This window comes from Ovis aries, chromosome X, assembly GCF_016772045.2.
Source record: "Ovis aries strain OAR_USU_Benz2616 breed Rambouillet chromosome X, ARS-UI_Ramb_v3.0, whole genome shotgun sequence".
Lineage (NCBI taxonomy): Eukaryota > Metazoa > Chordata > Mammalia > Artiodactyla > Bovidae > Ovis > Ovis aries.
The window spans coordinates 81,210,912-81,223,219 of record NC_056080.1 but is presented as its reverse complement, the minus strand read 5'-3'; the positions used below and the strand labels follow the sequence as shown (position 1 = coordinate 81,223,219).

The window sequence follows — 12,308 nt, the reverse complement described above, 5'->3', positions numbered from 1 at the left end:
CTGTCATGCCCTCGCTGCGAATCAGGCCGTTTAGCTGTAGCATCTTCTAGTGGCTGTATCTCTGCTCCCCTCACTTCCTGCTGCCGCCAGGGTGGGGCCAGATCCCTATCAACCACTATCAAGGCTGAAGCATGTGGTACACCAAACAGAATGACTCAGGCATTTTGGTGTTGTGGCTTTCATTTCTAACCTTGTATTTTCATTTGTATCTTCCACTTAGATGATGAGAAAAATCAACAAACTTTTTTTTTCCCCCTGCATCAAGGGGTTGCTGTCACTGAGGGGTGTGGAGGGAATGTCACTATAAAAGTTAAAAAAAAAAAAAAAAACAGCGACATTCGAGTAGGGGGAGTGATGGCAGCATGGCCTCTTTTCCCCCACAGCATGGCTTTGCAGTGGGTGGGTGGCTTTCTCCTTCAAACTTCTGCCAAAGGTATAGCAGTACCAACAGCCGCTGTGGGGACTTGTGACCTTTCAGTCAAATGTCTGTGCTTTTCTTCCCTCAGTCTCCCCACCAGATGTGATAGTTGGTCAAACTCAGAGCGCTCACTGGAGCAGGCTTCCTTTGATGACGTCTTTGTGGACTGCCCACAGCTGCCACCCTCTGGGAGCCTGGCCTGCCCTTCGCACCCCAGGAACGGGTCTCAGGAGGCCCCCTCCATGAGGCCCCAGGCCACCCTGATCTGGATGAAAGATGTCAATGGCCCATCCAGGGACCACTTTTCTTTACCACTGGGGGAAACTTCCTTAAATTCTGCCATCCAGGTAGATCAAAACCAAGCTTCCTTGCCCTATTGGGTAAAAGAACTAGACATGATGTCTAACACACCCCCTCCTCGCCCCCCTAAGCCAAGCCATCTCTCTGAATGGTGGCACAAGGAGCAGTTCCTGTGCAGAGGGCCCAGTAGCCTCAAGAAGCCGGAAGGCACTGTGGTGCCTAGAAGAATTTCCCTTTCCGGTTTAGACAACATGAGGACCTGGAAAGGTAAGTACTGGATGATGCTAAACTTCAGGTACTGACAGCAGCCGGCTCCTCTTTCCTCTGTGTTTCCATGTCAGGGCATTGTTCAGCCAATTTCCTCAGGCCATTCCAGTGTCCCAGCGGGGTCAGGCCCTGGGTGGAAGTGCACATCTGGAAACCCCCCGCTCCGATCCCAGCGTCCCCCTGCTCATCCCCGTCTGCAGACTGGGAGATATCCTTGGTCCCTGTAGATGCTGAAAGAACTCAGACTCCTGGTGCCGTAGCCGTGCCCCTGCCCACATGATGGCCTCCCCTCGTGAGACCAGGCTCCTGGTGTTCATTTGGAGCCACTCAGGGACCCACTTGGTACAGAAGGTGGTGTCTTTGGCTTCTGCCGAGGGGGTAGAGTGGAGCTCTTGTCTTCTCAGTTCAGTTCAGTCGCTCAGTCGTGTCCGACTCTTTGCGACCCCATGAATCGCAGCACGCCAGGCCTCCCTGTCCATCGCCAACTCCCGGAGTTCACTCAGAATCATGTCCATCGAGTCAGTGATGCCATCCAGCCATCTCATCCTCTGTCATCCCCTTCTCCTCCTGCCCCCAATCCCTCCCAGCATCAGAGTCTTTTCCAATGAGTCAGCTCTTCACATGAGGTGGCCAAAGTACTGGAATTTCAGCTTTAGCATCATTCCTTCCAAAGAAATCCCAGGGCTGATCTCCTTCAGAATGGACTGATTGGATCTCCTTGCAGTCCAAAGGACTCTCAAGAGTCTTCTCCAACACCACAGTTCAAAAGCATCAATTCTACGGCGCTCAGCCATCTTCACAGTCCAACTCTCACATCCATACATGACCACAGGAAAAACCATAGCCTTGACTAGACGGGTCTTAGTCAGCAAAGTAATGTCTCTGCTTTTGAATATACTATCTAGGTTGGTCATAACTTTTCTTCCAAGGAGTAAGCATCTTTTAATTTCATGGCTGCAATCACCATCTGCAGTGATTATGGAGCCCCCAAAAATAAAGCCTGACACTATTTCCACTGTTTCCCCATCCATTTCCCATGAAGTGATGGGACTGGATGCCATGATCTTCGTTTTCTGAATTTTGAGCTTTAGGCCAACTTTTTCCACTTTCCACTTTCATTTTCATCAAGAGGCTTTTGAGTTCCTCTTCACTTTCTGCCATAGGGTGGTGTCATCTGCATATCTGAGGTTATTTATATTTCTCCCAGCAGTCTTGATTCCAGCTTGTGTTTCTTCCAGTCCAGCATTTCTCATGATGTACTCTGCATATAAGTTAAATAAGCAGGGTGACAATATACAGCCTTGATGTACTCCTTTTCCTATTTGGAACCAGTCTGTTGTTCCATGTCCAGTTCTAACTGTTGCTTCCTGACCTGCATACAGATTTCTCAAGAGGCAGGTCAGGTGGTCTGGTATTCCCATCTCTTTCAGAATTTTCCGGTTTATTGTGATCCACACAGTCAAAGGATTTGGCATAGTCAATAAAGCAGAAATAGATGTTTTTCTGGAACTTTCTTGCTTTCTCCATGATGCAGCGGATGCTGGCAATTTGATCTCTGCTTCCTCTGCCTTTTCTAAAACCAGCTTGAACATCAGGGAGTTCACGGTTCACATATGCTGAAGCCTGGCTTGGAGAATTTTTGAGCATTACTTTACTAGCATGTGAGATAAGCACAATTGTGCGGTAGTTTGAGCATTCTTTAGCATTGCCTTTCTTTGGGCTTGGAGTGAAAACTGACCTTTTCCAGTCCTGTGGCCACTGCTGAGTTTTCCAAATTTGTTGGCATATTGAGTGCAGCACTTTCACAGCATCATCTTTCAGGATTTGAAATAGCTCAACTGGAATTCCATCACCTCCACTAGCTTTGTTCATAGCGATGCTTTCCAAGGCCCACTTGACTTCACATTCCAAGATGTCTGGCTCTAGATTAGTGATCACGCCATCATGATTATCTGGGTTGTGAAGATCTTTTTTGTATACTTCTGTTGTGTATTCTTGCCACCTCTTCTTAATATCTTCTGCTTCTGTTAGGTCCAGACCATTTCTGTCCTTTACTGAGCCCATCTTTGCATGAAATGTTCCCTTGGTATCTCTAATTTTCTTGAAGAGGTCTCTAGTCTTTCCCATTCTGTTGTTTTCCTCTATTTCTTTGCATTGATCTCTGAAGAAGGTTTTCTTATCTCTTCTTGCTATTCTCTGGAACTCTGCATTCAGATGCTTATATCTTTCCTTTTCTCCTTTGCTTTTTGCCTCTCTTCTTTTCACAGCTATTTGTAAGGTCTCCCAGACAGCCATTTTGCTTTTTGCATTTCTTTTCCATGGGGATGGTCTTGATCCCTGTCTCCTGTACAGTGTCACAAACTTCATTCCATAGTTCATCAGGCACTCTATCTATCAGATCTAGGCCCTTAAATCTATTTCTCACTTCCACTGTAGAATCATAAGGTATTTGATTTAGGTCATACCAGAATGATCTAGTGGTTTTCCCTACTTTCTTCAATTTGAGTCTGAATTTGGCAATAAGGAGTTCATGATCTGAGCCACAGTCAGCTCCTGGTCTTGTTTTTGTTGACTGTATAGAGCTTCTCCATCTCTGGCTGCAAAGAATATAATCAATCTGATTTCGGTGTTGACCATCTGGTGATGTCCATGTGTAGAGTCTTCTCTTGTGTTGTTGGAAGAGGGTGTTTGCTATGACCAGTGTGTTCTCTTGGCAAAACTCTATTAGTCTTTGCCCTGCTTCATTCCATATTCCAAGGCCAAATTTGCCTGTTACTCCAGGTGTTTCTTGACTTCCTACTTTTGCATTCTAGTCCCCTATAATGAAAAGGACATCTTTTTTGGGTGTTAGTTCTAAAAGATCTTGTAGGTCTTCATAAAACCGTTCAACGTCAGCTTCTTCGGCATTACTGGTTGGGGCATAGACTTGGATAACTGTGATATTGAATGGTTTGCCTTGGAGATGAACAGAGATCATTCTGTCATTTTTGAGATTGCATCCAAGTACTGCATTTCAGACTCTTTTGTTGACCGTGATGGCTACTCCATTTCTAGTTGTCAACAATTGCATCAGCCTCATCCTTCATGCCACCTAATGTATTCTTTCCAACTTCTCCCTGGCTAAGCTGAAGTGCTTTTGTCCAAGCTATCACCATCGAGGTGATGCAAACCTAGCCATCTCAGCTTGGTCCATTGGCATGCCCTCCTGGAGCCCCTTTTGGCCTTTTTCTGGAAATCTGTTGATTCCCAGGGGTTTCTGTGCACACTTTCTCTCTCCTTCTCTCCTGCTGCATCTCCATCCAAATGTGTTATTTTGCATGAAAGTAAACAGAGGCTAAAACTCTTTGCCATGAAGTTATGGGACCAGATGCCATGATGTTAGTTTTCTAAATGTGGAGCTTAAGCCAACTTATTTTATTGGAAGGAAGAGTGGAAACGAAAGCACTTAAGTGGATCTTTTGCTGCAACTTATTGGAAAGGTAAAGATCATTACCTTATAGAAAAGGTAAAGATAAAGGTAAAGACATTCACGTCTTGCCTTGGTGGCCAGGGAAGTCACCCTTCCTGAGGCTGGCTCTCATTGTCACTGTGTTCCAAGGTGTGCTCGTCAAAGAGAGACTGAAATGCCAGACTGAGAGACCCCATCTTGGGCAGATTGGTGTCATGGTCACCAAGTTTGTTGATGGATCTCCCCTCTTATTCAGGTTATGAGTCTTGGTGAAATGATGCAAGCAGAAGTATGTTGTCAGTGGTCAGTTGGCATGGTTCCAGTAGGGACTGATGCACCCTTTTTTTCAAAGGTGTAGCACAGATTCTGTTGCATTCTGCCTCTTGCTCTCTGAGTCATTATGGTTTAATTTCTTGATGTCATGAGGATTTTGGGATTCAGCCACCTTGTTGGTTCTTCGCAAACAGTGTTGAACAGAAAGCCACCACGGCTCTCGGTGAAGGGTGTCTGGCTAACTGGGAGGTTTGTTTTGAAAATCAGTTGGAATGAGTATCCACCACATTGTTGGTTCCAGCATATAATAGGTGTTTAATATTTTTTCTGTGTCATATTTTTCCTGTTAAATATTTTCATGACTGGATAAGGAAATCATTATGACTAATGGTTTATCTCAACCCAAATGTCTTCCTCAAGTAATGTGGAATCTTGTATTCAGTACATTGATCTGATCTTTACTTTGAGGAAATGTAATATGTAAATCTGAGCCAGAGTCAGCTCCCAGTCTTGTTTTTGCTGAATGTATAGAGCTTCTCCATCTCTGGCTGCAAAGAATATAATCAATCTGATTTTGGTGTTGACCATCTGGTGATGTCCATGTGTAGAGTCTTCTCTTGTGTTGTTGGAAGAGGGTGTTTGCTATGACCAGTGTGTTCTCTTGGCAAAACTCTAGTAGCCTTTGCCCTGCTTCATTCTGTATTCCAAGGCCAAATTTGCCTGTTATCCCATGTGTTTCTTGACTTCCTACTTTTGCATTCCAGTCCCCTATAATGAAAAGGACATCTTTTTTGGGTGTTAGTTCTAGAAGGTCTTGTAGGTTTTCATAGAACCGTTCAACGTCAGCTTCTTCAGCATTACTGATTGGAGCATAGACTTGGATTACTGTGATATTGAATGGTTTGCCTTGGAAACGAACAGAGATCATTCTGTCGTTTTTGAGACTGCATCCAAGTACTGCATTTTGGACTCTTTTGTTGACCATGATGGCTACTCCATTTCTTCTGAGGGATTCCTGCCCACAGTAGTAGATATAATGGTGATCTGAGTTCAATTCACTCATTCCAGTCCATTTTAGTTCGCTGATTCCTAGAATGTCGATGTTCACTCTTGCCATCTCCTGTTTGACCACTTCCAATTTGCCTTGATTCATGGACCTAACATTCGAGGTTCCTATGCAATATTGCTCTTTACAGCATCGGACCTGGCTTCTATCATCAGTCACATCCACAACTGGATATTGTTTTTGGTTTGGCTCCATCCCTTCATTCTTTCTGGAGTTATTTCTCCACTGATCTCCAGTAGCATATTGGGCATCTACTGACCTGGGGAGTTCCTCTTTCAGTATCCTATCATTTTGCCTTTTCCTACTGTTCATGAGGTTCTCAAGGCAAGAATACTGAAGTGGTTTGCCATTCCCTTCTCCACTGGACCACAATATACAAGGCTGTATATTGTCACCTTGCTTATTTAACTTATACGCAGAGTACATCATGAGAAACACTGGGCTGGAAGAAACACAAGCTGGAATCATGATTGTCAGGAGAAATATCAATAACCTGAGATATGCAGATGACACCACCTTTATGGCAGAAAGTGAAGAGGAACTAAAAAGCCTCTTGATGAAAGTGAAAGAGGAGAGTGAAAAAGTTGGCTTAAAGCTCAACATTCAGAAAACTAAGATTATGGCATCTGGTCCCATCACTTCATGGGAAATAGATGTGGAAACAGTGGAAACAGTGTCATACTTTGTTTTTTGGGGCTCCAAAATCACTGCAGATGGTGAGTGCAGCCATGAAATTAAAAGACGCTTACTCCTTGGAAGGAAAGTTACGACCAACCTAAATAGCATATTCAAAAGCAGAGACATTACTTTGCCAACAAAGGTCCATCTAGTGAAGGCTATGGTTTTTCCAGTGGTCATGTATGGATGTGAAAGTTGAACTGTGAAGAAAGCTGAGCGCTGGAGAATTGATGCTTTTGAACTGTGGTGTTGGAGAAGACTCTTGAGAGTCCCTTGGACTGCAAGATCCAACCAGTCCATTCTAAAGGAGATCAGCCGTGGGTGTTCTTTGGAAGGAATGATGCTAAAGCTGAAACTCCAGTACTTTGGCCACCTGATGTGAAGAGTTGACTCATTGGAAAAGACTCTGATGCTGGGAGGGATTGGGGGCAGGAGGAGAAGGGGATGACAGAGGATGAGATGGCTGGATGGCATCACTGACTCTATGGACATGAGTTTGAGTGAACTCTGGGAGTTGGTGATGAACAGGGAGGCCTGGCGTGCTGCAGTTCATGGGGTTGCAGAGTCGGACATGACCGAGCGACTGAACTGAACTGAACTGACTGAATATGTAAATGTGTGAAATCTTCATGCGATTTTGAAAATGACTCCTTCTCTCCCCCAAATGTGGAAAAAACATACATACCTGTCAACACACACCTGTAATGAATTATACCTCCTGTATTAGGCCGACTGGTTCTCAGAGCCTCTACCTAGCACTTTATCTCCATGTTTATTTGATCCCTACTTCATTATCTAGTATTTTACTATAGTTTCTTTACATATTTTTCTTACTTGAATGATGCACTATCTTTTATATTTCACATGAGGAACTGTGTTTATGGCTTTAAAGGTTATATTAGAAACCAATACAATATTGTAAAGTAATTAGCCTCCAATTAAAATAAATTTTTTAAAGTAATTATCTTTTAAAAATCTAAATAAACTATCTTTAACTCTCTTAATTTTCCCACTCCAAATCCCATAAAAAGATTTAAAATACAACTGTATTATTGAAAATTTCACACTTTTACAAAAGTAGGAGATGGTATGATGAACTCCCATGTATCCATCCCCCAGTTCAGTTCAGTCACTCAGTCATGTCAGACTCTTTGTGACTCCATTGACTGCAGCATGCCAGGCTTCCCTGTCCCCCACTATCTCCCAGAGTTTGCTCAAACTCATGTCGATCGAGTTGGTGATGCCATCCAACTATCTCATCCTCTCTCATCCCCTTCTCCTGCCTTCAATCTTTCCCAGTATCAGGGTCTTTTCTGATGAGTCATTTCTTCACATCAGGTGGCCAAAGTATTGGAGCTTCAGCGTCAGCTTCAGCATCAGTCCTTCCAAGGAATATTCAGGGTTGATTTCCTTTAGGATTGATTGGTTTGATCTCCTTCTAGTCCAAGGTACTCTCAGGAGTCTTCTCCAACACCACAGTTCAAAAGCATCAATTATTGAGCAATAAGCTTTCTTTATGGCCCAAGTCTCACATCCACACATGGCTACTAGAAAAAACATAGTTTTGACTATGCAGACCTTTGTTAGCAAAGTAATGTCTCTGTTTTTTAATATGCTACCTAGGTTTGTCATAGCTTTTCTTCCAATGAGCAAGTGTCTTTTAATTTCGTGGCTTCAGTGATTTTGGAACCCAAGAAAATAAAGTCTCACTATTTCCGTTGTTTCCCCATCTATTTGCCATGAAGTGATGGGACCAGATGCCATGATCTTAGTTTTTTGAATATTGAGTTTTAACCCAACTTTTTCACTCTCTTCTTTTCACTTTCATCAAGAGGCTCTTTAGTTCCTCTTCACTTTCCACCATAAAGGTGGTGTCATCTGCATATCTGAGATTATTGATATTTCTCCTGACAATCTTGATTCCAGCTTGTGCTTCATCCAGCTTGGCATTTCTCATGATCTACTCTGCATATAAGTTAAATAAGCAGGGTGACAATATACAGCCTTGACATACTCCTTTCTCAATTTGGAACCGATCCATTGTTCCATGTCCTTTTCTAACTGTTGCTTCTTTTTTTTATTTTTATTTATTTAAATTGGAGGCTAATTACTTTACACTATTGTATTGGTTTTGCTGTACATCGACATGAATCCACCATGGGTGTACACTTGTTCCCCATCCTGAACCCCCCCTCCTTCCACCTCCTTCCCCATCCCATCCCTCTGGGTCATCCAAGTGCACCAGCCCCAAGCATCCTGTATCATGCATCGAACCTGGACTGGTGATTCGTTCCACATATGATATTATACATGTTTCAAAGCCATTCGCCCAAATCATCCCACCCTCTCCCTCTTCACAGAGTCCAAAAGACTGTTCTATACATCTGTATCTCTTTTGCTGTCTAGCATATAGGGTTATGGTTACCATCTTTCTAAATTCCGTATATATGCTTTAGTATACTGTATTGGTGTTTTTCTTTCTGGCTTACTTCACTCTGTATAATATGCTCCGGTTTCATCCACCTCATTAGAACTGATTCAAATGTATTCTTTTTAATGGCTGAGTAATACTCCATTGTGTATATATACCATGGCTTTCTTATCCATTCATCTGCTGATGGACATCTAGGTTGCTTCCATGGCCTGGCTGTTATAAACAGTGCTGCGATGAACATTGGGGTACACATGACTCTTTCCATTCTGGTTTCCTCACTGTGTATGCCCAGCAGTGGGATTGCTGCATCGTATGGCAGTTCTATTTCCAGTTTTTAAGGAATCTCCACACTGTTCTCCAAAGTGGCTGTACTAGTTTGCATTCCCACCAACAGTGTAAGCGGGTTCCCTTTTCTCCACACCCTCTCCAGCATTTATTGCTTGTAGACTTTTGGATAGCAGCCATTCTGACTGGCATGAAATGGTACCTCATTGTGGTTTTGATTTGCATTTCTCTGATAATGAGTGATATTGAGCCTCTTTTCATGTGTTTGTTAGCCATCTGTATGTCTTCTTTGGAGAAATGTCTGTTTCGTTCTTTGGCCCATTTTTTGACTGGGTGGTTTATTTTTCTGGAATTGAGCTGTAGGAGTTGCTTGTATATTTTTGAGATTAATTCTTTGTCAGTTGCTTCATTTGCCATTATTTTCTCCCATTCCTAAAGCTGTCTTTTCACCTTGCTTATAGTTTCCTTTATTGTGCAAAAGCTTTTAACTTTAATTAGGTCCCATTTGTTTATTTTTGCTTTTATTTCCAATATTCTGGGAGGTGGGTCATAGAGAACCCTGCTGTGGTTTATGTTGGAGAGTGTTTTGCCTATGTTCTTCTCGAGGAGTTTTATAGAAGTCTTAGTTTAAGTCTTAGTTTAAGTCTTAGTTTAAGTCTTTAATCCATTTTGAGTTTATTTTTGTGTATGATGTTAGAAAGTGTTCTAGTTTCATTCTTTTACAAGTGGTTGACCAGTTTTACCGGCATCACTTGTTAAAGAGATTGTCTTTTCTCCATTGCATATTCTTGCCTCCTTTGTCAAAGATAAGGTGTCCATAGGTGTGTGGATTTATCTTGGCTTCTATTTTGTTCCATTGATCTATATTTCTGTCTTTGTGCCAGTACCATACTGTCTTGATGATGACTGTGGCTTTGTAGTAGAGCCTGCAGTCAGGCAGGTTGATTCCTCCTATTCCATTCTTCTTTCTCAAGATTGCTATGGCTATTCGAAGTTTTTTGTATTTCCATAGAAATTAGAAATTATTTGTTCCAGCTCTGTGAAAAATACCATTGGTAGCTTGATAGGGATTGCATTGAATCTATAGATTGCTTTGGGCAGTATACTGATTTTCACTATATTGATTTTTCCAATCCATGAACAAGGTGTATTTCTCCATCTATTAGTGTCCTCTTTGATTTCTTTCACCAGTGTTTTGTTTTATAGTTTTCTATATATAGGTCTTTAGTTTCTTTAGGTAAATATATTCCTAAGTATTTTATTCTTTTCATTGCAATGGTGAATGGAATTGTTTCATTAATTTCTCTTTCTATTTTCTTATTATTAGTGTATAGGAATGCAAGGAATTTCTGTGTGTTCATTTTATATCCTGCAACTTTACTATATTCATTGATTAGCTCTAGTAATTTTCTGGTGGAGTCTTTAGGGTTTTCTATGTAGAGGATCATGTCATCTGCAAAGAGTGAGAGTTTTACTTCTTTTCCAATTTGGATTCCTTTTCTTTCTTTTTCTGCTCTGATTGCTGTGGCCAAAACTTCCAAACCTATGTTGAATAGTAGTGGTGAGAGTGGGCACTCTTGTCTTGTTCCTGACTTTAGGGGAAATGCTTTCATTTTTTCATCATTGAGGATAATGTTTGATGTGGGTTTGTCATATATAGCTTTTATTATGTTGAGATATGTTCCTTCTCTTCCTGCATTCTGGAAGGTTTTTATCATAAATGGATGTTGAATTTTGTCAAAGGCTTTCTCTGCATCTATTGAGATAATCACATGGCTTTTATTTTTCAATTTGTTAATGTGGTGTATTACATTGATTGATTTGTGGATATTGAAGAATCCTTGCATCCCTGGGATAAAGCCCACTTGGTCATGATGTATGATCTTTTAAATGTGTTGTTGGATTCTGATTGCTAGAATTTTGTTAAGGGTTTTTATATCTATGTTCATCAGTGATATTGGCCTGTAGTTTTCTTTTTTTGTGGCATTTTTGTTAGGTTTTGATATTAGGGTGATGGTGGCCTCATAGAATGAGTTTGGAAGTTTATCTTCCTCTGCAAGTTTCTGCAAGAGTTTAAATAGGATAGGTGTTAGAAGTTTTTGGTAGAATTCAGCTTTGAAGCTGTCTGGACCTGGGCTTTTGTTTGCTGGAAGATTTCTGATTACAGTTTCAATTTCTGTGCTTGTGATGGGTCTGTTAAGTTTTTCTATTTCTTCCTGGTTCAGTTTTGGAAAGTTGTACTTTTCTAAGAATTTGTCCATTTCTTCCAAGTTGTCCATTTTATTTGCCTATAGTTGCTGATAGTAGTCTCTTGTTTTTTTTTTTTTAATGTAATACTGTTTATTTAACTTCAAAAACATTTCAACATTCTAAACATACAAAAAAAATAACATAACATTGCAGATCGTGTTTAGTACAGAAAGTTCTTGAACTTTCACTGGTGCAGTGGCTCTTGGCTTTGCTGACAATGAACAGTTCTACAGTTTGTTAAAAAAAAAAAAAAACAGTTAAAAACTACCACACTTCAACTAAAAAGGATCCAAAACACTTGTCATGCCTGCTGACCCCCCCCCAACTCTTCCACAGCTGAGAATGGCAGTGGGATGCTATGTCACTATATACAAAAACAAGACAACCTGAAGCTAAATGGATGCCCACTGCAGTGTCCACAAGTCCAGCCCCACAGTGCACGCCCTGAGCTACAGCCCCTCCGAAAGGCATTGCCCCCACAGCCTCCACACCAAGCAAGGAGCATCAAGAGTGTGTCTCAGTTGCTTTGTTCTTTTTACAAACTATAGATATGTATAGTTGAGAACACGGGATTTCTAGCCCATGACCATAGAATTAACACACCACCTTACAAATTTAAAAAAAAATGCCAGAAACATCTTTAAATGCCTTGTCACACCAACAGCAAAGTGCACAGAGTGAGGAGAACACGAGAGCCTTTCATTTTAAAAACGTTTGGAAATATGTACAACTTTGATACAGTTTCCAGGTGCTCCAGACACCCATGGCCACTTAATGTAAACCACTGACAATTGCTAGAGCACTAAGATATGATCATGATCCAATTGGGTAATTAAACCTAATGAGGGCAACAGACACATCTTGGGTGAGAGGTGTGTCAATCAAGGTG

At 41.6% G+C, this 12,308-nt stretch overlaps 1 protein-coding gene across 7 annotated transcripts in view; it reads left to right on the top strand.

Moving 5' to 3' along the window:
- The window catches only part of GAB3 (GRB2 associated binding protein 3), a 95,316-nt gene that overhangs the window by 32,592 nt on the left and 50,416 nt on the right, over positions 1-12,308 (top strand). For 3 of the 7 annotated variants that reach the window (XM_042241603.1, XM_042241605.1, XM_027962851.2), the window contains exon 4: positions 507-985. The exons of 2 other annotated variants lie outside the window; for them this stretch is intronic. In XM_042241603.1, the coding sequence (XP_042097537.1) occupies positions 507-985 (479 nt within the window). The remainder of the gene's footprint in view (positions 1-506; positions 986-12,308) is intronic. 2 more of the 7 variants (XM_060407837.1, XM_042241604.1) reach the window with 1 other exon arrangement.